This window comes from Phaseolus vulgaris, chromosome 11 (genome assembly GCF_000499845.2).
Source record: "Phaseolus vulgaris cultivar G19833 chromosome 11, P. vulgaris v2.0, whole genome shotgun sequence".
NCBI lineage: Eukaryota > Viridiplantae > Streptophyta > Magnoliopsida > Fabales > Fabaceae > Phaseolus > Phaseolus vulgaris.
Genome location: NC_023749.2, coordinates 52,948,466 through 52,972,882, shown reverse-complemented (window position 1 = coordinate 52,972,882; position 24,417 = coordinate 52,948,466). Strand labels below are relative to the sequence as shown.

At 34.8% G+C, this 24,417-nt stretch overlaps 1 protein-coding gene across 2 annotated transcripts; it reads right to left on the bottom strand.

The window, feature by feature from the left end:
- Window positions 1-2,059: 2,059 nt before the first annotated feature.
- On the bottom strand, window positions 2,060-5,932 carry LOC137838400 (late embryogenesis abundant protein). Of its 2 annotated transcripts, XM_068647654.1 has the most exons (4): window positions 5,802-5,932; window positions 3,923-4,163; window positions 2,497-2,506; window positions 2,060-2,466 (listed from the first exon to the last, which is right to left on the bottom strand). In XM_068647654.1, the coding sequence occupies exons 2-4, from the start codon at window positions 4,124-4,126 to the stop codon at window positions 2,120-2,122; spliced, it is 561 nt and encodes a 186-aa protein (XP_068503755.1). In that variant the 5' UTR covers window positions 4,127-4,163; window positions 5,802-5,932; the 3' UTR covers window positions 2,060-2,119. The 2 variants fall into 2 exon arrangements, with proteins under 2 accessions (XP_068503755.1, XP_068503748.1); XM_068647647.1 differs by lacking the exon at window positions 5,802-5,932 and having other exon boundaries at window positions 2,060-2,506.
- Window positions 5,933-24,417: the final 18,485 nt, after the last annotated feature.

Below are 24,417 nucleotides of genomic sequence, written 5' to 3'. Positions count from 1 at the left end.
ACCTTTTGCACTGATTTTTGGAGCATTCTCTGATTCTCTCAATGCAATAGATTCTCACAAATATAACTAAACTTCTCTCTTCTTACTTCTTACTTCTTACACAGACACTACTACACTTTTTACACAGACACTACTACGACATAAACACAGACACTTCCATTCGAATAATAATACAAATTACACAGACACTACTACGACATAAACACAGACACTTCCATTCGAATAATAATACAAATAATAATCTGTAGAACATTAAACACAAATCTACCTACTATATTCTTATGAATTATATAAATTGATTATATAAATTAACAATAAATTATAAATTTTTTTATTATGTCAAAGATCATGGTTGCTTATTTTTATAATCAAAATAGAAGTTTATACATTTTTTTTAAAATTATGTTAGAATTGTCAGATGTCAAATTTTTTTTTTAACATGTAGACACACTCCGAACTAAGCTAATTAAATTAAATCAACAACATGTTTTTAATGTTTTTACTATTTCAGTTATGATCATCATAGCTGCATTAAAAAATACAAGTTTGATGATGATCAGTGGATGGAGTAAAATTCTTTACAGTGATTATATATAAAAAGTTCACTGATCATAAGTTGATGATCATAATGGTTCTTTTTTAACAAGTTGATTTACATTTATACCTTCAGACTCACTGATATAGATTCATACATATATGTATATCTGCTTAGTGAGAGTCATTTTATCAATTTCTTTTTTTTGATTTCTTAAATTTAGATAAAGTCTTCTTAATTTAGAAATAAGACACTCTTGATTCTTATAAAAAAGAGTTCTTAAGGATAAAAAATGACTTATATTTACCAATTACAAGACTATATATAGAGATTGTTTTTTTTTAATATGAAAAATAAAAAAAAAGTTGACCTAAATTTGATAGAAAATGTTATTTAAGTCATATAAAAATTCAACTGTTAGATCAGTTTGTTTCATAGTTTATTGTAAGCACAGAAGTTTGACAAAAATGAAAAAAATAAATTTAAATAATTAAGATTAAAAAATAGGTAGATAATTTTTAAAAGTAAATTATACTTTTTAATCATAATTAGTCATCTATAATTTATTTGATTAATATTTAATACATATATATTTTTAATGAATAAACCATATGCACATTATGTGACTGCACGTAGAGAACATGTCAAGCATGAATGTAAATGAATTGGGTTACTAAGCATAGAATAACAAAGTCAACTTGTGTGAGATTTTTTAAATTTTTTTGATCTTTTTTCAAAATTTAAAACACTAAAATAAGCATTTTTACAAAAGACGACAACAATTAATATTCTGAAGAGAGCTCCCTCAATTTAAAAAGTTTAAGACCAATCATTACAATGTAGAACTCCTATATAAAAAGATGGTTAAGTTATTTTTATATTTATTTTAAAATCACATCTAAAAACTAGTTTTAGCTCAATGATTATAACTATGAATTATATAAATTAATAATAAAAAATTATATATATAAATATGTTTTAATTTTTTTAAAAGAAATTTTTTATAATGGGTTAAAATAATTTGTTTTTTATTTTTATAATCATAATAAAATTTATGTGTCCTATTTGAATTATCAAGTATCGTAATAGACTGCACCCCAAATCAATATAAAATAAAATACTTATCTTTTATATAAGTTATGACTAAAAATATGTTTTGTTTTGTTTAGTATTAGATAAGTATACAAAATGAAAAATAATTATTGGAAAAGTAGGAAGTTATTACCTTCCAAAGACAACAGTTTTGGATGTTTTTAGTTACTGATTTTTTTTTTCTTGTTTACATTGATAATACATATTATTATCTTTTAAAATAACTAAAAATAGTGTATAAAATTATTTTTCATTAATACATTAAAAATTAAACACATTTTACTATCACATCATTCATGTTACTTCATATTTCTCCTTCTTTTACTCTCTCTTTTATTGTAAAAGATGTTTGTGAGAAATAACACATTTCTCTTATTAAAATATATGTGCTTATCTGAAGCAAAACTCAGAAACATACATAACATAAAAAGCTTAACAAGTTGATGAATGTATTGATTGTGAAATTTACTTCTTTGGGGATATGGTGAAACTTTAGTGGTTGCCCTGACCTGGCAATCTTTCTTTGATCATCTCTATTATCCCTTTTCTTGTGGTGATGGTGGTGGTGCTTGTGTGGTGGTCACCACCACCACTAATGGTGCAAGTTTTGGTGTGTGAATGCTCCTTCTTCTTCTCCTCTTCTTCTTCTTCTTTTTCTTTTTCTTCTTCTATTGGATCTTTTGGTGATGTTTTGCTGTGTGAATGTTCCTTCATCTCTTCTTCACTTTTTTCTGTTGGAGACTTCTCTTTTATTCTATCCTTCTTCTTCTTCTTCTTCCTCCTTACATGCCCTTTATCCACAAACCCTTTATCATCAAACCCTTTATCCACAAACCCTTTATCATCAAACCCTTTATCCACAAACCCTTCATCATCAAACTACATTTGAAGAACAATTAAAGCAAAATCAAGTAAAATATGTGTATATATAAATATACATGATAAATTATGTTTCTAATTAATCATCATAAATTAAAGTATTCTGTCAATTATAAATATTTTAATGAAACTTTAAATGAAGTTTTAAAGTAATCTGGTAAAAATGAATGAGTTCATGATTTGATTAAATGAAAGTGGAGTATATATCTTTTAGAGTCAATGCATAAGTTTTTTCCTCTCCTCATTGTAGTGTTTATAATGGACAAGTTTTCAATTATATAAAATCTTATGCAAATTTATCATTCACACTTTCACAAAAGGTTAGAGTTCTTTACAATGAGGGAAGGTATATTATAATCAAATTGTAAATTAGTTATAATGATTATGTATTTTATATAAGAAAATGAAGAAACACAACTTTGATACTAAAAAGTTTCCATTGATAAATATTTTTTAGAAAAATAATCAAATTTGGGCAATGGAAGATTATATAATCTTTATTAATTTCAAAATAATTATTTTTAATGGTGTATTAAAATATTTTAATATAGTATCATAAAAAATATAAAGAAAAAAAAGAGAATAAAAAAACTATATTGGAAAAATGCAAAACTATAAGCATTTAAGGGGTTTTATGCCTTGGAGAAATATATATATTTTTTAAAATTCAATTCAATTAATTTATAAGTGAAGTATATAACTAGATAGGTAATTTATTTTTTATATTAAAAATTAACAATATAAAAATTAAGGCATTGATTACTATCTTTAAAGCATATAGTATTTATCTATCTAAAATATTTTAAAGATTTATTAGAAATAAAATAAATGAGTTACATTAAAAAGTTAGAAATCGTCTTAATTATATACATGATGAAATTAACTAATTTTCACAACTATATATATATATATATATATATATGTGAAAAAACAAAACTAATTTAAAAAAGCTAGAGAAATTAAAACTAAAATGGGTCATATCTAAAATTTTTGTTTAAAATTTTCAAATTAGCAAAAATCTATAGTCAACATAGGGAAGAAGTAAAACTTAAAAAAATGCATGAATAAGTGTGAAATTGTTCTAGTTCAATCATTAATTTCAAATTCAAAAACTCTAATGCAATTACTTCAAATTTGAGAAAGAAAATTTTCAGATCTCTCATCTACTTTTATATATATAGATGAAATAAACATAAGAAATATATACATAACATAGTTTTTTTTTATCAAAAAAAAAAACACCCAATCAAATTTCTTAATACCCAAGCTGATTGAAAATCCAAAAAGACATTATTATAACACTGAAAATCCAACAGATATTACAACACTAAATTAATATGTAACAGATCAAAGAACAATACCACAAGAAAATAGGATTACATGACATAGTTGATGTGTATATATATATATACTTACAGAAAGTGAGGTTGAAGTAGGGTTGGAATGAAGAGGAGCATGGTGTGGAGTTTGGAGAGTGTGATGATCTGCAATGGTTGCCACACCAGTGAGGTGCACAGGGTTTCCTTTCTCGTCTGTTAGCCAAACAGGGTTTCCATATGCATCTGTCAGTTCAACAGGGTTTCCATGTTCATCTCGCAGCTCCACTTGTTGTTGTGCCATCTTCAAACTTTTCTATGCACACCAAATTCCATGTTATCTGTCACAGAAACAAAGCTATATATATATGTATATGTATATATGCATGGATAAGGGTTTGTTTGGCGGTGTTGGAGATTTGCATGCAGCAACACGTGGTTTATTCAGAACATGCAGAAAGATAGTTATTCACACGTGTAAGCGTGTGAGAGAATACTTGAAGCCATGTGTCAAGGGTTAATAATAATAATAACATGTTTCTGAAACTTATCTTTCAAAATGGTCTTCAATTATAAACACTCATCTGTTGGACAAACCGATAGAAGAGAATAAAAATTAGGTTATTTAAATATCTATGAAGAAATTTGTTTAAATAGATCTTTTGTAATATATTATTTTTTTTAGTATTATATTAAATTAATGATAAAAATGTTTGTGATATTTAATGATGATAGTTACAATTTAATTATTATCATATAGTTGTACCGAACTAATTTACTGTTAATAATAACTTTTAATAATACTTTACTTATTCTTTGGAAATAGTTTTTTTTGAAAGAGTCGACTGAATTTGAAAAAAAATACGATAAATTTCAAGTCAAACGGATGAGTATTTATTTAGAAAAAAAATCAAATAGTTTCATACACAATAAAAAATTTCTTGCAAATCTTGTTGGATGAATTTAAGGCTCAAATCTCATCCAAAACTCAAAAGAGACAATGACGAATGTCTGGTAAAAATATCAGAACAAAATACCCAAGGAGTAAGGCGTGGTAAGTCCCAGACCGAGAGTGAACAAAACTGGTTTTTCAAAAACAAAACGTCCTGACTTTTATTCCCCGTATCTTCTTTTTGTGATTTCTTTATGGACCTGCCTCCTTAACTAGGTGCAAAAAATATATGAAAGTACTTGTGTGAATTTTTTCAACGCAATACGGACCCAAAATAAAATTGTAGAAAGTAGGGAAAAATTTCGCAAGTTTTTGTAGAGGATAGGCTTGGTTTGCACAAAATTTCTGAAAAATTCTCCCGAAATAGTTTTTTCCTAAAATTCCATGTAAGAATCTCCACTGAATTTGGGACAAAAAGTGACAAATTTCAGGTCAAACGGATGAGTGTTCACCCACGAAAAAAATCAAACAGTTTCACATACAAACGAACCTTCCTTTCAGCTTGGCAGTGATGAGAACAAATTTATTGCCAATCTTGTGAGATGAATCTGGGGCTCAAATATCAACTAAAATTCAATAGACATAGTGACGAACGTCTGGTAAAAATTTCAGACCAAAATACCCTAGGAATAAGGCGTAGTAAGTCCCGAGAGTGAACATGATGTGAGTTGGTATATGAAAAGACACTTTCAAGAATTGGATCAAGATTCTAAAACATTCAAGAACTCATCAAGAACACAAAAAAACATAAAATTTGAAACAAGAACACAACAAGAATTAAAACTACCGATTGAAACACAACAAAGAATAAAACTCATCAATTGAAACTCAAGAATTCAATATAGAACTGGGTTTCTATGGAAAACGAAACAAGAACTGTAAGAACAATGGAAAATAATCGAACAAAGTGAAGAACAAGTACAACAAATTAAAGGAAACAACAAAAGGAAACAATTGAATCGATTGAAATTGAAAAACTACAAGAAAACAACAAATGGGTAATTATGGAAGATGAAGGGAGATGGACTTATGTGGTTGATGATCCTTGGAGTGTTTCACGCCACTTGAAGGGTGGAAAAACTTCAAGATGAGTGGATGCCGCCACTTCAGAGTCCCAAGAACCTCCCAAGATAAGACTAGGAAGAAGAGTAGAGAACAAGTCTCACATAACTCTCTCATCAATTTGGTATACTTTCTTTACTAAAAAATTTCATTTCAACTTATGATACAAGGCACCATGTACCTCTATTTATACAAGAAAAGGGAGTTGGAAGAGTCACCTTTCTAGTTCCTTCTCTAATCTAGCGCCTAAGAGAGAAAGGAGTAGGAAGAGACACTTCTTCTAGCCTTTTCCTATAACTAGCACCTAAGATGCCTTATATGAGATGTGTCTTTTGGTTTTCCACTTTTGGTATTCTCCTAACGGCTACTCCTATATTATTTACAAATTTACACAAGGGTTATTACAAAAAGAGAAAGCATTTGATGCTCTTTACCCAAAACTTTAGCCTTACTCCTTGTAATCCTTCCATGAGGTTCTTGAGCTTGGGCCTCACTTTCCTCTTCTACTTGATGTCCATATGAACAAAACTAGTTTTTCGAAAACAAAACGTTTTGGCTTTTCTTCCTCATATCTTCTTTTGTGATTTGTATATGCACATGCCTCCTTACCTGGGTGCAAACAACATAAGAAAGTACTTGTGCGATTTTTTTCAGCGCAATACGGACCCAAAATAAAATTGCAGAAAGTAGGGCGAAATTTCACAAGTTTTGCTAGAGATGATAGCCTGGGTTTGCAAAAAAATTCTGAAAAATTCTCCTGAAATATTTTTTTCCTAAAATTCCACGTAAGAATCTCCACTGGATTTGGGGCAAAACGCGACAAATTTAAGGTCAAACGAATGAGTGTTCACCCACGAAAAAATCAAACAGTTTCACACACAAACGAACCTTCCTTTCAGCCCTAGCAGTGATAAAATTTTTTTTATTGCCAATCCTGTGAGACGAATCTGGGGCTCAAATCTCAGCCAAAATGCAATAGACACAGTGATGACCATTTGGTAAAAATTTCAGACCAAAATACCCAAGGAGTAAGGCGCAGTAAGTCACAGACCGAGAGTGAACAAAACTTGTTTTCCGAAAAAAAAACGTCTTGGCTTTTCTTCCCTGTATCTTCTTTTTGTGATTTGTTTATGGACATGCCTCCTTACCTGGGTGCAAAAAACATATGAAAGTACTTGTTCGAACTTTTTTAGTGCAATACAGACCCAAAATAAAATTGTAGAAAGTAGGGCAAAATTTCACAAGTTTTGCTATAGCCTTGATTTGCACAAAATTTCTGAAAAATTCTCTCGAAATATTTTATTCCTGAAATTCCACGTAAGTATCTCCACTGAATTTGGGACAAAATGCGCCAAATTTCAGGTCAAACGGATGAGTGTTCACCCACGAAAAAATCAAACAGTTTCACACACAAACGAACCTTCCTTTCAGCTCTGGCAGTGATGAAAAAAATATTTATTGCCAATCTTTTGGGATGAATCTAGGGCTCAAATCTCATCCAAAACTCAACAGACACAGTGATGAACGTCTGGTAAAAATTTCAGACCAATATAGTCAAGGAGTAAGGCATAGTGAGTCTTAGACCGAGAGTGAACAAAACTGGTTTTCGGAAAACAAAACGTCTTGGCTTTTCTTCCCCGTATCTTCTTTTTGTGATTTCTTTATGGACCTGCCTCCTTACCTTGGTGCAAACAACATATGAAAGTACTTGTATGGATTTTTTCAGGGCAATACGGACCCAGAATAAAATTGCAGAAAGTAAGGCGAAATTTCACAAGTTTTGGTATAGGATAGCCTTGTTTTGTGCCAAATTTCTGAAAAATTCTCTCGAAATAGTTTTTTTCCTGAAATTCCTCGTAACAATATCCACTGAATTTGGAACAAAACTCGACAAATTTTAGGTCAAACGGATGAGTATTCAGCCACGAAAAAATAAAACAGTTTCACACACAAACGAGCCTTCCTTTCCGCCTTGGCAGTGATGAATAAAAAATTTATTGCCAATCTTGTAGGATGAATCTGGGGCTCAAATCTCAGCGAATAGTCAACAAACACAGTGAATACCGTTTGGTAAAAATTTCAGACCAAAATACCCAAGGAGTAAGGAGTAGTAAGTCCCAAACCGAGTGTGAACAAAACTGGTTTTCCGAAAACAAAATGTCTTGGCTTTTCTTCCCCGTATCTTCTTTTTATGATTTCTTTATGGACATGACTCTTTACCTGGGTCCAAAAAACATAAGAAAGTACTTGTGTGAATTTTTTCAGCGCATTACGGACTCAGAATAAAATTGCAGAAAGTAGGGCGAAATTTCACAAGTTTTGGTAGAAGATAGCCTTGGTTTGTGCCAAATTTCTGAAAAATTCTCCCGAAATAGTTTTTTCCTGAAATTTTACGTAAGACCTTCCACTGAATTTGGGATAAAACACGACAAATTTCAGGTCAAACGGATGAGTACTCACCCACGAAAAAAATTAATCAGTTTCACACAGAAACAAACCTTTTTTTCAGCCTTGGCAGTGATGAATAAAAAATTTATTGCCAATCTTGTAGGACGAATCTGGGGCTCAAATCTCAACGAAAACTCAACAGACACACTGAAGACCGTATGGTAAAAAATTCAGACAAAAATACCCAAGGAGTAAGGAGTAGTAAGTCCTAGACTAAGTGTGAACAAAACTGGTTTTCCGAAAACAAAACGTCTTGGCTTTTCTTCCCCGTATCTTCTTTTTGTGATTTGTTTATAGACATGCCTCCTTATCTAGATGGAAACAACATATGAAAGTACTTGATCGAATTTTTTCAGCGCAATACGGACCCAGAATAAAATTGCAGAAAGTAGGGCGAAATTTCACAAGTTTTGGTAGAGGATAACCTTGGTTTGCGCCAAATTGCAGAAAAATTATCCCGAAATAGTTTTTTTCCTGAAATTCAACACAAGAATCTCCACTGAGATTGGGACAAAACGAGAAAGCTTTTATGTCAAATGGATGACTATTAAAAGACAAAAAAAATTAACAGTTTCACAGACAAACGAACCTTCCTTTCAACTTGGCAGTGATGAATAAAAAATTTATTGCTAATCTTGTGGGACGAATCTGGGGCTCAAATCTCAGCCAAAACACAAAAGACACAGTGACTACCGTCTGGTAAAAATTTCAAACTCTAATACTGATAGAGATCAAGTAAGAGAGGATTTTACTAATGGAGGAAGAGGCCATCCACCCAAACATTTAAAGTTCTTCCTTCTAGTCTTCTAAAAAATTAAGAAGAATTAAAATAAAGAGAGGACCAAGCCTAAAGCCAAAAGAAGACTACAAGCATTCAAGAATGGGCTCCAATTAATATCTCTCTTTATAGTTTCTTTTGTATAAATTTGTAGATAATATAGAATAGTGTTTAGGAAGGTGATAAAGAGGGAAACCTAAGACACCTCTTTTGATGGCATTGAGCTCTTCTCTTTTGTGTTTTTGGGGTGGTTTGTGGAAGCTTAGTGGTTTGTTGATGGATCAAGGCCCTCCTAAGAGGTGTGGATGCCTTGTAGGTGCAGAAAGAGTAGGGAATTTAGGAAGGTTCGGCCAGCCCGTTTGGAAGGTGAAAGTATTGAAGATTAAGACCTAAATTCTAGGCAAGGGAGTAATGTATGGCTCAAGTTTGGCAGCATAACAATACTCAATTTAATCTTACAAAATGAGAGCCAAGCACTTCAATTTATAGTGTTTAGAGGGCTGGAAATTCAAAAGAAAGTGGAAGGAAATTCAAATGAATTCCCTCCCAAAAGTGGAGCCTAAATGAGCACATGGGGATGGGTGTGTCTAGTTTGTATGCTCACCCCCTCCATGGGCTTTCTAGACCGGCCTTGGTAAATTTAGAGGTTTTTTTAGAAACTCTAAGTTTACCTAGGTTGGTGTTTTAGGTGCCAAAATTAATTCTAAGAAAAATTACAAATAAAGTTCCTATGCTAATTTTGACAAAAAATTAAAGTCTACTCTACACTAGAGTTTATGGCATTTGAACATGTAAAAGAACGTCTTCTTGGATCCTCTTGGCCATAACTCTAGGGTTGGCCCAAATCTACCCTTTGGTGGGCTTGCATGTGGGCTTGTGCTTGGGCCTCTTCCATCATCTTTGGTATAACACCTATAGGCATTAGTTTTAGGAAAAGTCTAGAAGGTGTCTCTTCACTCTCCATTTAGGCGCTAGAATTGGAAGAGTTTAAAAGGCTACCTTAGAAAGCTTCTTTTGTAAGCTTCTTTTGTAATAGGTGACTGGTCCTTCTCCCTATAAAAAGGAGGGCTTGGGTCTTTGAAATGATAGAATTGATTTTTGAGTAAAGAACCTCTCCCAAATTGGTGAGTGAATTGAGAGAGACTTGTGTCTTCTTCTCTTCTAGTCTTATCTTGAGTGCATTCTTGGACTCTCAAGTGGCAGCAACTACACTCATCTTGAAGCCTTTCATCCTTCAAGTGGCGTGCACATCTCCAAGAGCTACAACCACATAAGTTTCCGAGTTCTTTTCATCTTCTTCATCCATTTCCATTCTAAAACAAACTCTAAAACATGTCTTTGATGTTTCTAGTCATTTCAATCGGTAGAACTTGCTTATTTTGTGTTTTTGTTCAGTAGTTTCTTCTAGCTTGCTGTTCTTGTGGTTTTGGTTGAGTTTCCTTGTGTTTTAATCGGTTCATTTGTGTTTCCTTGTGTTTTAATCGGTTCATTTGTATTCTATCTTGTTTTAATCGGTTCATATGCCATATTATGGGTTTCTATATGAGTTTGGCTTGGTTACTTGTGTTTTGGTGAGTTCTTGAATGTTAAGAACATTGATCCAATTCTTAGAAAGTGCCTAATCATATTCCAACTCTTGTTGAATCCATAACATGTCCTTATCATATCTCTATCATGTTATTGGAATCATATAATGTGGTATTACGAGTCTTAGGTTTGTTCTTATGTGTGTTTGAGTTGTTTTGGCACTTTTAATTCAAGAACCTTACATTCTTGTTGTTACATTTCTGTTTTAGGTTTATTTTTGAATTTTCTTGCTGTTTTCTTGTTCTTATTGCATTGTGTTTGTGTCATTTTGATTTTTGAATCTCTATTAGTTTTGTCAAAGTCATGTTTCTCCAAAAAATGTTATCAATTCTATGTAGTCCTTTTGTTGATAATTTTGTTTTCTTGATTTTGTGTTGAGTACAATTTTATGTGTTTGTTTTCTTGATCCTTTGGTGCTTTTTCTTTTTAGTTTTGAGTTCATACTTGTGTAATAGACCTATACAAGTTCTTACACATCACTTCTATTATGTCTTTTGAAGTTCTTAATTCTGTTTTTCATTCCAGTTAGGTTTCCTCTGTTTTCTTGAAAACGTGCTGACTGTTTCGATTTATTGCAATTTCTTTGCTTACTGGAAATTTATGAAATTATGGATTTGAGTTCTTAAAAGTTTTATAAAAAAGTAGAAAAAAGAAGTACATCAAAATTCCAAGTACAAAAAAAATAATAAATGTAATACGTCCAAAGTGTAATTCTGGCACAAAAAATACGGTAATCTGGCAGTGATTTTGAAAAATTTATCACAATGAATTGGCTTACTCTTTTTGTGTAATTCCAGTGCCATTGTTGAGATAAGATCTTGAAATTTATGTGGTTTAAATTTCATAATCCAGTTTGTATTATACAGTTCCAGATAAATCTGTAAAGTCACATTAACAGTTTATATATAAAAAAAAATTCCAGTAGTTCTGTTTTTTGTTTTCTTCATCTATTCTTTAAGTTTTTCTTTAAGAATAGTGCTTTTCTTTAAGTTTTTTGTGTGCCATCCTTTAATTGAGTACCTTATTTTTCTTGCTTGTCTTTTATTCACTATTCTTTGAGTTTGTCATATATCTTGTATTCCTTTTGATATAGCCTTTCTTATTTACACCTTTTCTTGCTTGTCTTTTATTGTTCTTTAAGTTTGTGGTCTATTGGCTTTGAGAAAGAGTGCTTTTGCTTTGACATATTTCATTTGAGAGTTACAAGACCTCAAGAGCAGATTGGTTGAGATTGGTTGAGGGAAGTATTCTTTCTTGGAGTGACTTCAGTGACTTTTAATTTTCAGTACATCCTTATAATTGTTCCATTTGCTAACCTTGTTTTTCTTAATATTGTTTGTTATTGTGTTTGCTGTTTTCTTTGTCCAATGGATACATATTCAAGTGCTGAATCTTCCAAACCACATTCTACTCATAAAGCTTATGTTCTTAATGAGTTAAAAGAAGCAAAACGAGCCCTTGCTCTCAAAGATGAAGCTATGCAAAAGTTGGAAGATAGATTAGCAATCAAAGATGATGTAATGCTAAAATTGGAAGAAAGATTAGAAAAACTTGAATTGAAGCACGAAAGATCCTCACATTCCATCCATGGAAGACATCATTCTCCTATACATTCTTCAAAGAGTTCTTCCAATGCTCACTGCCATGGAGAAGAACATAGGAGAAGGAGGCATCACCATCATTCTCATGGAGAGAGCTATCACCGTGACCAAAGACATCACCAAGAAGCAAAAACTCAACTTCCTTTTGTAAAAGTACATAGATTTAGTGGTGATAGTGATCCTAATGTGTATTTAGATTGGGAGGCTAAATGTGAACAAATTTTTAAAGCCTATGAGGTCCATGAAGACCATAAGGTGAAAATAGCCTCTTTAGAATTCATAGATTATGCCATGAAATGGTGGCATAACATTGTAATGGACATTGGATATAACAAGAGACCTCCCGTGGTTTCTTGGAACGATTTGAAAGAGTGTATGCGCCTTAGATTCGTGCCACCACACTTTAGGAAAGACCTATTGTTGAAGCTCCAACGGTTTCAACAAGGCAAGCTAAGTGTGGATGCTTATTTTAAGGAGTTAGAAACACTTTTACTTAAAGTAGACATGGATGAGAGTAAGGAAGCTAAGATAGCTAGGTTAGTGAGTGGTCTAAGAAGGGATATTCAAGATGTTGTTGAACTTCAAGAGTATTCATCTTTGGGTTCTTTGGTTCACCTTGCAATGAAGGTTGAATCCCAACTTGCAAAGAAAAATGTTTTAAAAAACTCTCCCAATGATGGCTACTACAACAACTCTTGGAAAAATAAAAAATATTTTTCAAATCTTCCTTCTAAAGATTCTTCTTTCAACCATAAAGAGTCTAAGCCTTCTACTTCTACTCATATATCACCAATCAAATCATCTAGTAAAAAATGTTTTAAATGCTTAGGATATGGTCACATAGCTTCTAATTGCCCTTCTAAAAGGAATATGTTTGTGCATAATGGGGTAGTAGTTAGTGAGCATGATTCCGGTTCATCTTGGCATTCTTTACCTTCTAAGCCATCAAGTGAGATTGAGAGCGAAAGTCCTTGTGAAGGTGACTTATTGATGATAAGGCGAATGTTGGGAACAATTCCAAAATCTTTGGATGATACCCAAAGAGAAAATATTTTTCACACCTGCTGTCTTATCACCAACAAGTTATGTTCCTTGATTATTGATAGGGGTAGTTGCACTAATGTGGCTAGTACAAGAGTGGTGGAGAAGTTAGCCTTACCCACTATCTCTCACACCAAGCCTTATAAATTGCAATGGCTTAGTACTGAAGGTGAAATCATGGTTAATAAACAAGTCCTCATTAACTTTGCAATAGGAAAGTATAAAGATGAGGTTTTATGCGATGTTGTGCCCATGGAAGCAACTCATATTCTTTTAGGAAGGCCTTGGCAATATGATAGACATGTTTTACATGATGGCCTATCCAATACAATGTCTTTTTCCTTCAAAGGGCGCAAGGTTATCTTAAAACCTCTCTCTCCCAAAGAGGTTCATCAGGACCAAATAAAAATGAAAACTAAAAGAGAAAATGAGAAAGCAAAAGAAGTAAGTACTAAACCGAGTCACACCACTTTATCCACAAAATCAATCATGTTGACTCGTGCTATGCCTCAAGTTGAACCTCAAAGGTATTCTTCTTCTTTATCTTTTTCATTACCCAAGGTTCCTATTTCAACACCAACTTGGTTAAAGAATGTTAGGGATGATTTTTTCATACCTCCTAATGGTTTTCACCATTTAAGAGGACTTTTTCCAAAAAATATCATCATTCCCAAACAATTTTTTCCAACTTGGTCTGTTTATAGGACCTCCTTTTCTGAACTCCCATTGCTTACAAATTCTAAGTCATGTTTGCCTTTTTCTTATTCAACTGTTAATTTTAAAAGTAAACTGACTTTGTTATATGCAGGGATTCATAATTCGTGGTCGAATTCTCTCCAACTTGGGGAGCATGATAGAGATCAAGTAAGAGAGGATTTTACAAATGGAGGAAGAGGCCATCCACCCAAACATTTAAAATTCTTCCTTCTAGTCTTCTAAAAAATTAAAGAAGAATTAAAATAAAGAGAGGACCAAACCCAAAGCCAAAAGAAGACTACAAGCATTCAAGAATGGGCTCCAATTAATATCTCTCTTTATAGTTTCTTTTGTATAAATTTGTAAATAATATAGAATAATGTTTAGGAAGGTGATAAAGAGGGAAACCTAAGACACCTCTTTGATATAGCACCTATAGGCATTAGTTTTAGGAAAACTCTAGAAGGTGTCTCTTCACTCTCCATTTAGGCGCTAGAATTGGAAGAGTTTAGAAGGCTACCTTAGAAAGCTTCTTCTGTAAGCTTCTTTTGTAATAGGTGACCGATCCTCTCCCTATAAAAGGGAGGGCTTGGGTCTTTGAAATGATAGAATTGATTTTTGAGTAAAGAACCTCTCCCAAATTGGTGAGTGAATTGAGAGAGACTTGTGTCTTCTTCTCTTCTAGTCTTATCTTGAGTGCATTCTTGGACTCTCAAGTGGCGGCAACTACACTCATCTTGAAGCCTTTCATCCTTCAAGTGGCGTGCACATCTCCAAGAGCTACAACCACATAAGTTTCCGAGTTCTTTTCATATTCTTCATCCATTTCCATTCCTAAACAAACTCTAAAACATGTTCTAGTAATTTCAATCGGTAGAACTTGCTTATTTTGTGTTTTTGTTCGGTAGTTTCTTCTAGCTTGCTGTTCTTATGGTTTTGGTTGAGTTTCCTTGTGTTTTAATCGGTTCATTTGTGTTTCCTTGTGTTTTAATCGGTTCATTTGTATTCTATCTTGTTTTAATCGGTTCATATGCCATATTATGGGTTTCAATATGAGTTTGGCTTGGTTACTTGTGTTTTGGTGAGTTCTTGAATGTTAAGAACATTGATCCAATTCTTAGAAAGTGCCTAATCATATTCCAACCTTTGTTGAATTCATAACATGTCCTTATCATATCTCTATCATGTTATTGGAATCACATCAAATACCCTAGGAGTAAGACGTAGTAAGTCCCAGATCGAGAGTGAAAAAAACTTGTTTTTCGAAAACAAAATGTCCTAGCTTTTCTTCCCCGTATATTCTTTTGGTGATTTTTTTATGGACGTGCCTCCTTACCTGGGTCTAAACAACATATGAAATTACTTGTTTGAATTTTTTCAGCGCATTACGGACCTAGAAAAAAATTGCAGAAAGTAGGGCGAAATTTCACAAGTTTTGGTAGAAGATAGCCTTGGTTTGTGCCAGATTTCTGAAAAATTCTTCCGAAATAGTTTTTTCCTGAAATTTCACGTAAGAATTTCCACTGATTTTGGGATCAAACGCCACAAATTTCAGGTTAAACGGATGAGTACTCACCCACGAAAAAAATCAAACAGTTTCACATACAAACGAACCTTCCTTTCGGCATTGGCAGTTATGAATAAAAAATTTATTGCCAATCTTGTAGGACGAATCTGGGGCTCAAATCTCAGCGAAAACTCAATAGACACAGTGAAGAATGTCTGGTAAAAATTTCAGACTAAAATACCCAAGAAGTAAGGAGTAGTAAGTCCGAGACCGAGTGTGAACAAATTTGGTTCTCCGTAAACAAAAAGTCTTGGCTTTTCTTCCCCGTATCTTCCTTTTGTGATTTATTTGACATGCCTCCTTACCTGGGTGCAAACAACATATGCAAGTACTTTTGCGAATTTTTTCAGCGCAATACAGACCTAGAATAAAATTGCAGAAAGTAGGGCGAATTTTAAACATTTTGTTAGAGAATGATAACCTTGGTTTGCATAAAACTTCTGAAAAATTCTCCCGAAATATTTTTTACCTAAAATTCCACGTAAGAATATCCACTAAATTTGGGATAAAACGCGACAAATTTCAGGTCAAATGGATGAAGGTTCACCCACGAAAAAATCAAACTGCTTCACACCCAAACGAACCTTCCTTTCAGCCTTGGTAGTGATGAAAAAAAATTATTGCCAATCTTGTGGGACGAATCTGGGGCCCAAATCTTAGCCAAAACTCAACATACACAAGGACAAACGTCTGGTAAAAATTTCAGACCAAAATACCCAAGGAGTAAGGCGTAGTAAGTCAGAGTTAAAAAAACTAGTTTTCCGAAAACGAAACGTCCTAGCTTTTCTTCCCCGTATCTTCTTTTTGTGATTTGTTTATGGACATGCCTCTTTACCTGGGTGCAAACAACATATGAAAATACTTGTGTGAATTTTTTCAGTGCAATACGGACCCAGAATAAAATTGCAGAAAGTAGGGCAAAATTTCACAAGTTTTGGTAGAGGAAAGCCTTGGTTTGCACCAAATTTTTGAAATTTTTTTCCAAATAGTTTTTTCCTGAAATTCCATGTAGGAATCTCTACTGAATTTGGGACAAAATGCGACAAATTTCAGGTCAAACGGACGAGTATTCTGCCAGGAAAAATATCAAACAGTTTCACACACAAACGAACCTTCCTTTCAACCCTGATAGTTATTTATAAAAAATTTATTGCCAATATTGTGGGACGAATCTGGGGCTCATATCTTAGCCCCAAGGAGTAAGGCGTAGTAAGTCCCAGACCGAGAGTGAACAAAACTGGTTTTTCGAAAACAAAACGTCCTGGATTTTCTTCCCCGTATCTCCTTTTTGTGATTCTTTTGTGGACGTGCCTCCTTACCTGGGTGCAAACAACATATGGAAGTACTTGTGTGAAAATTTTCAGCGCAATACGGACCCAGAATAAAAATTGCAGAAAGTAGGGCGAAATTTCACAAGTTTTGGTAGATGATAGCCTTGGTTTGCACAAAATTTCCGAAAAATTCTCCCGAAATAGTTTTTTTTCCTGAAATTCCACGTAAGAATCTTCACTGAATTTGGGACGAAACGCGACAAATTTCAGGTCAAACGGACGAGTATTCGTCCACGAAAAAAATCAAACAGTTTCACACACAAACGAACCTTCCTTTCAGCCCTGACAGTTATTTATAAAAAATTTATTGCCAAAACGCAGTAGGCATAATGACGTATGTCTGGTAAAAATTTCAGACCAAATTACCCAAGGATTAAGGCGTAGTAACTCCCAGACCGAGAGTGAAAAAAATTGGTTTTCTGAAAACAAAACGACTTGGCTTTTCTTCCCCATATCTTCTTTTGGTCATTTGTTTATGGACGTGCCTCCTTACCTGGGTGCAAACAACATACGAAAGTACTTGTGTGAATTTTTTCAGCGTATTACTGATGTGATTCTAATAGCATGATAGAGATATGATATGAACATGTTATGGATTCAATAAGAGTTGGAATATGATTAGGCACTTTTTAAGAATTGGATCAATGTTCTTAATCATTCAAGAACTCACCAAAACACAAGTAACCAAGCCAAACTCACATAGAAACCCATTTTTGGACATTTGAACCGTTTGAAACAAGGAAGAACACAAAAGCACCGATTGAAACTCCAAGAAATACATTTAAAACCACAAGAACAACAAACTAAAGCAAACTACCGAATATAAACACAAACTAAACAAGTTCTACCGATTGAATCAACAAGAAACAACAAAGACATGTTTTAGAGTTTGTTTTGGAATGGAAATGGAAGAAGAAGATGAAAAAGACAAGGAAACTTATGTGGTTGGAGCTCTTGGAAATGTGCACGCCACTTGAAGGGTGGTTGGCTTCAATATGAGTGTTGTTCCCGCCACTTGAGAGAGCAAGAATTCACTCAAGATAAGACTAGAAGAGAAGAAGACACAAGTCTCTCTCAATCACTCACCAATTTGGTAGAGGTTCAATACTCACAAAATCAATCTTATTATTTCAAAGACCTAAGCCTCCCTTTTATAATGAGGAAGACCGATCACAAAGAGAAGCTTACAAGGGAAGCTTTTGAAAGGTCACCTTCTAACTCCTTCTTAAACATTCTAGCGCCTAAAGGAGTGTGAAGAGGCCCCTTTCTAGTTTCTTCCTAAAACTAGCCTAAGGTGCTACACAATGGAGGTGTCTTTAAGGTTTTACTCTTTAGCACATCCTAAAGCTATTATATATTATCTACAAATTTATACAAAAGAAACTATAAAGAGAGATATTAATTGGAGCCCATTCTTGAATGCTTGTAGTCTTATTTTAGGCTTGGTTCTCTCTTTATTTAATTTCTTTTTTATTTTGAGAAGACTAGAAGGAAGAACGTAAAATGCTTGGGTGGATGGCCTCTTCCTCCATTAGTGAAATACTTTTTTTTTATTCCATCATGCTCCACGAGTTGAAGAGAATTCGTCCATGAATTCTGAATCCCTACATATAACAAAGTCAGTTTACTATAAAAATTAACAGTTGAATAAGAGAAAGGCAAACATGACTTAGAATTTGTAAGCAGTGGGAGTTCAGAAAAGGAGGTCCTATAGACATACCAAGTTGGAAAAAATTGTTTGGGAATGATGATATTTTTTTGGAGAAAGTCCTCTTAAATGGTGAAAACCATTAGGAGGTATGAAAAAAATCATTCCTAACATTCTTTAGCCAAGTTGGTGTTAAAACAGGAATCTTTGGTAATGAAAAAGATAAGGAAGGAAAACACCTTGGACAAAACGCGACAAATTTCAGGTCAAACGGATGAGTATTCGGTCACGAAAAAAATCTAACAGTTTCACACACAAACGAACCTTCCTTTCGGACCTGGCAGTGATCAATAAAAAATTTAATGCCAATCTTGTGGGACGAATCCTGGCCTCAAATCTCAGCAAAAACTCAATAGACACAGTGACGAATGTCTGGTAAAAATTTCAGACCGAAACACCAAAGGAGTAAGGCGTAGTAAGTCCAAGACTGAGAGTGAACAAAACTGGTTTTCCGAAAACAAAACGTCCTGGATTTTCTTCCCCGTATCTCCTTTTTGTGATTCTTTAATGGACGTGCCTCCTTACTTGGGTGCAAAAACCATATGGAAGTACTTTTGTGAACTTTTTCCGCGCAATACGGACCCAGAATAAAAATTGCAGAAAGTAGGGCGAAATTTCACAAGTTTTGCTAGAGGATAGCCTTGGTTTGCACAAAATTTACGAAAAATTCTCCCGAAATAGTTTTTAACTGAAATTCCACGTAAGAATCTCCACTGAATTTGGGACAAAACACGACAAACTTCAGGTCAAACGGACGAGTATTTGCCCACGAAAAAAATCAAACAGTTTCACACACAAACGAACCTTCCTTCCGGCCTTGGCAGTGATCAATAAAAAATTTATTGCCAATCTTGTGGAACGAATCTGGGACTCAAATCTCAACCAAAACTCAATAGACACAATAGCGAACGTCTGGTAAAAATTTCAGACCGAAACACCCAAGGAGTAAGGCGTAGTAAGTCCCAGACCGAGAGTGAACAAAACTGGTTTTCCGAAAACAAAACGTCCTGGATTTTGTTACCCGTATCTCCTTTTTGTGATTCTTTAATGGACGTGCCTCCTTACCTGGGTGCAAACAACATATGGAAGTACTTGTGTGAACATTTTCAGAGCAATACGGACCTAGAATATAAATTGCAGAAAGTAAGGCGAAATTTCACAAGTTTTGGTAGAGGATAGCCTTGGTTTGCACAAAATTTCCAAAAAATTCTCCCGAAATAGTTTTTTCCTGAAATTCCACGTAAGCATCTCCACTGAATTTGGTACAAAAAACGACAAATTTCAGGTCAAACGGACGAGTATTTGCCCACGAAAAAAATCAAACAGTTTCACACACAAACGAACCTTCCTTCCGGCCCTGGCAGTGATCAATAAAAAATTTATTGCCAAACTTGTGGAACGAATCTTGGACTCAAATCTCAACCTAAACTCAATAGACACAATAGCGAACGTCTGGTAAAAATTTCAGACCGAAACACCCAAGGAGTAAGGCGTAGTAAGTCCCAGACCGAGAGTGAACAAAACTGGATTTTCGAAAACAAAACGTCCTGGATTTTCTTCCCCGTATCTCCTTTTTGGGATTATTTTTTGGACGTGCCTCCTTACCTGGGTGCAAACAACATATGGAAGTACTTGTGTGAACTTTTTCAGCGCAATACGGACCCAGAATAAAAATTGCAGAAAGTAGGGCGAAATTTCACAAGTTTTGCTAGAGGATAGCCTCGGTTTGCACAAAATTTCCGAAAAATTCTCCCAAAATAGTTTTTTTCCTGAAATTCCACGTAAGAATCTCCACTGAATTTCGGACAAAACGTGACAAATTTCAGGTCAAACAGACGAGTATTCGCCCACGAAAAAATAAAACAGTTTCACACGCAAACGAACCTTCCTTTCGGCCCTGACAGTGATCAATAAAAAATTTATTGCCAATCTTGTGGGACGAATTTGGGCCTCAAATCTCAGCCAAAACTCAATAGACACAGTGGCGAACGTCTGGTATAAATTTCAGACCGAAACACCCAAGGAGTAAGGCGTAGTAAGTCCCAGACCGAGAGTGAACAAAACTGGTTTTCCGAAAAGAAAACTTCCTGGATTTTCTTTCCCGTATCTCCTTTTTGTGATTCTTTTGTGGACGTGCCTCCTTAGCTGAGTGCAAACAACATATGGAAGTACTTGTGTGAAATTTTTCAGCGCAATACGGACCCTGAATAAAAATTGCAGGAAGTAGGGCGAAATTTCACAAGTTTTGGTAGAGGATAGCCTTGGTTTGCACAAAATTTCCGAAAAATTGTACCGAAATATTTTTTTCCTGAAATTCCACATAAGAATCTCCACTGAATTTGGGACAAAACGCGACAAATTTCAAGTCAAACGGACGAGTATTCGCCCACGAAAAAAATCAAACAGTTTCACACACAAACGAACCTTCCTTTCGGCTCTGACAGTGATCAATAAAAAATTTCTTGCCAATCTTGTGGGACGAATCTGGCCCTGAAATCTCAGCCAAAACTCAATAGACACAATGGCGAACGCCTGGTAAAAATTTCAGAATGAAACACCCAAAGATTAAGGCGTAAAAAGTCCCAGACCGAGAGTGAACAAAACTGGTTTTCCGAAAACAAAACGTCCTGGATTTTCTTCCCCGTATCTCCTTTTTGTGATTCTTTTATGGACGTGCCTCCTTAATTGGGTGCAAAAACTATATGGAAGTACTTGTGTGAACTTTTTCAGCGCAATACGGACCCTGAATAAAAATTGCAGAAAGTAGGGCGAAATTTCAGAGGTTTTGGTAGAGGATAGCCTCGGTTTGCACAAAATTTCTGAAAAATTCACCCAAAATAGTTTTTTTCCTGAAATTCCACGTAAGAATCTCCACTGAATTTCGGAAAAAACGTGAAAAATTTGAGGTCAAACAGACGAGTATTTGCCCACGAAAAAATCAAACAGTTTCACACACAAACGAACCTTCCTTTCGGCTCTGGCAGTGATGAATAAAAAATTTATTGCCAATCTTGTGGGACGTATATGGGCCTCAAATCTCAGCCAAAACTCAATAGACACAGTGGCGAACGTCTGGTAAAAATATTAGACCGAAACACCAAAGGAGTAAGGCGTAGTAAGTCCCAGACCGAGAGTGAACAAAACTGGTTTTTCGAAAAAAAAACGTCCTGGATTTTCTTCCCCGTATCTCCTTTTTGTGATTCATTTATGGACGTGCCTCCTTACCTGGGTGCAACCAACATATGGAAGTACTTGTGTGAAATTTTTCAGCGCAATACGGACCCTGAATAAAAATTGCAGAAAGTAGGGCGAAATTTCACAAGTTTTGGTAGAGGATAACCTTGGTTTGCACAAAATTTTCGAAATATTCTCTCGAAATAATTTTTTCTTGAAATTCCACGTAAGAATCTCCACTGAATTTGGGACAAAGCGCGACAAATTTCAGGTCAAACGGACGAGTATTCGCCCACGAAAAAAAGAAAACAGTTTCACACATAAACGAACCTTCCTTTCGGCCCTGGCATTGATCAATAAAAAATTTATTGCCAATCTTGTGGGACGAATCTGGGCCTCAAATCTCAGCCAAAACTCAATAGACACAGTGGCGAATGACTGGTAAAAATTTCAGACCCAAACACCCAAGGAGTAAGGCGTAGTAAGTCCCAGACAGAGAGTGAACAAAACTGGTTTTCCGAAAACAAAATGTCCTGAATTTTCTTCCCCGTATCTCCTTTTTGTGATTCTTTTGTGGACTTGCCTCCTTACCTGGGTGCAAACAACATATGGAAGTCCTTGTGTGAAATTTTTCAGCGCAGTACGAACCCAGAATAAAAATTGCAGAAAGTAGGGCGAAATTTCACAAGTTTTGGTAGAGGATAACCTAAGTTTGCACAAAATTTTCGAAAAATTCTCCCGAAATAGATTTTTCCTGAAATTCCAAGTAAGAATCTACACTGAATTTGGGACAAAACGCGACAAATTTCAGGTCCAACGGACGAGTATTCGCCCACGAAAAAAATCAAACAGTTTCACTCACAAACGAACCTTCCTTTTGGCCCTGGCATTGATCAATAAAAAATTTATTTCCAATCTTGTGGGACGAATCTGAGCCTCAAATCTCAGCCAAAACTGAATAGACACAGTGGCGAACGTCTGGTAAAAATTTCAGGCCGAAACACCCAAGGAGTAAGGCGTAGTAAGTCCCAGACCGAGAGTGAACAAAACTGGTTTTCCGAAAACAAACGTACTGGATTTTTCTTTTGTGGACGTGCCTCCTTACCTGGGTGCAAACAACAGATGGAAGTACTTGTGTGAAATTTTTCAGCGCAGTACGGACCCTGAATAAAAATTACAGAAAGTAGGGCGAAATTTCACAAGTTTTGGTAGAGGATAGCCTTGGTTTGCACAAAATTTCCTACAAATTCTCCCGGTATAGTTTTTTCCTAAAATTACACGTAAGAATCTCCACTGAATTAGGGTCAAAACGCGACAAATTTCAGGTCAAACGGACGAGTATTCGCCCACAAAAAAAATCAAACAGTTTCACACACAAACGAACCTTCCTTTCGGCCCTGGCAGTGATCAATAAAAAATTTATTGCCAATCTTGTGGGACGAATCTGGGCCTCAAATCTCAGCCAAAACTCAATAGACACAGTGGCGAACGTCTGGTAAAAATTTCAGACCGAAACACCCAAGGAGTAAGGCGTAGTAAGTCCCAGATCGAGAGTGAACAAAACTGGTTTTCCGAAAACAAAACGTCCTGGATTTTCTTCCCCGTATCTCCTTTTTGTGATTTTGTTGTGGACGTGCCACCTTACCTGGGTGCAAACAACATATGGAAGTACTTGTGTGAAATTTTTCAGCGCAGTACGGACCCAGAATACAAATTGCAGAAAGTAGGGCGAAATTTCACAAGTTTTGGTAGAGGATAGCCTTGGTTTGCACAAAATTTCCGAAAATTCTCCCGATATAGTTTTTTCCTGAAATTCCACGTAAGAATCTCCACTGAATTTGGGTCAAAACGCGACAAATTTCAGGTCAAACGGACGAGTATTCGGCCACGAAAAAAATCAAACAGTTTCACACACAAACGAACCTTCCTTTCGGCCCTGGCAGTGATAAATAAAAATTTTATTGCCAATCTTGTGGGACGAATCTGGGCCTCAAATCTCAGCCAAAACTCAATAGACACAGTGTCGAACGTCTGGTAAAAGTTTGAGACCGAAACACCCAAGGAGTAAGGCGTACTAAGTCCCAGACCGAGAGTGAACAAAACTGGTTTTCTGAAAACAAAACCTCCTGGATTTTCTTCGCCGTATCTCCTTTTTGTGATTCTTTTGTGGACGTGCCACCTTACCTGGGTGCAAACAACATATGGAAGTACTTGTGAAATTTTTCAGCGCAGTACGGACCCTGAATAAAAATTGCAGAAAGTAGGGCGAAATTTCACAAGTTTTGGTAGAGGATAGCCTTGGTTTGCACAAAATTTTCGAAATATTCTCTCGAAATAATTTTTTCTTAAAATTCCACGTAAGAATCTCCACTGAATTTGGGACAAAGCGCGACAAATTTCAGGTCAAACGGACGAGTATTCGCCCACGAAAAAATAAAACAGTTTCACACATAACGAACCTTCCTTTCGGCACTGGCATTGATCAATAAAAAATTTATTGCCAATCTTGTGGGACGAATCTGGGCCTCAAATCTCAGCCAAAACTCAATAGACACAGTGGCGAACGACTGGTAAAAATTTCAGACCGAAACACCCAAGGAGTAAGGCGTAGTAAGTCCCAGACCGAGAGTGAACAAAACTGGTTTTCCGA

Excerpts from the sequence above, each read along its gene's own strand:
- LOC137838400 (XM_068647647.1), bottom strand. The coding sequence starts at position 4,126 with ATGGCACAACAACAAGTGGAGCTGCGAGATGAACATGGAAACCCTGTT. Across the intron at positions 2,507-3,922 it reads CTACTTCAACCTCACTTTCT|TTTGATGATGAAGGGTTTGT; the intron begins GTAAGTATATAT and ends CTTCAAATGTAG.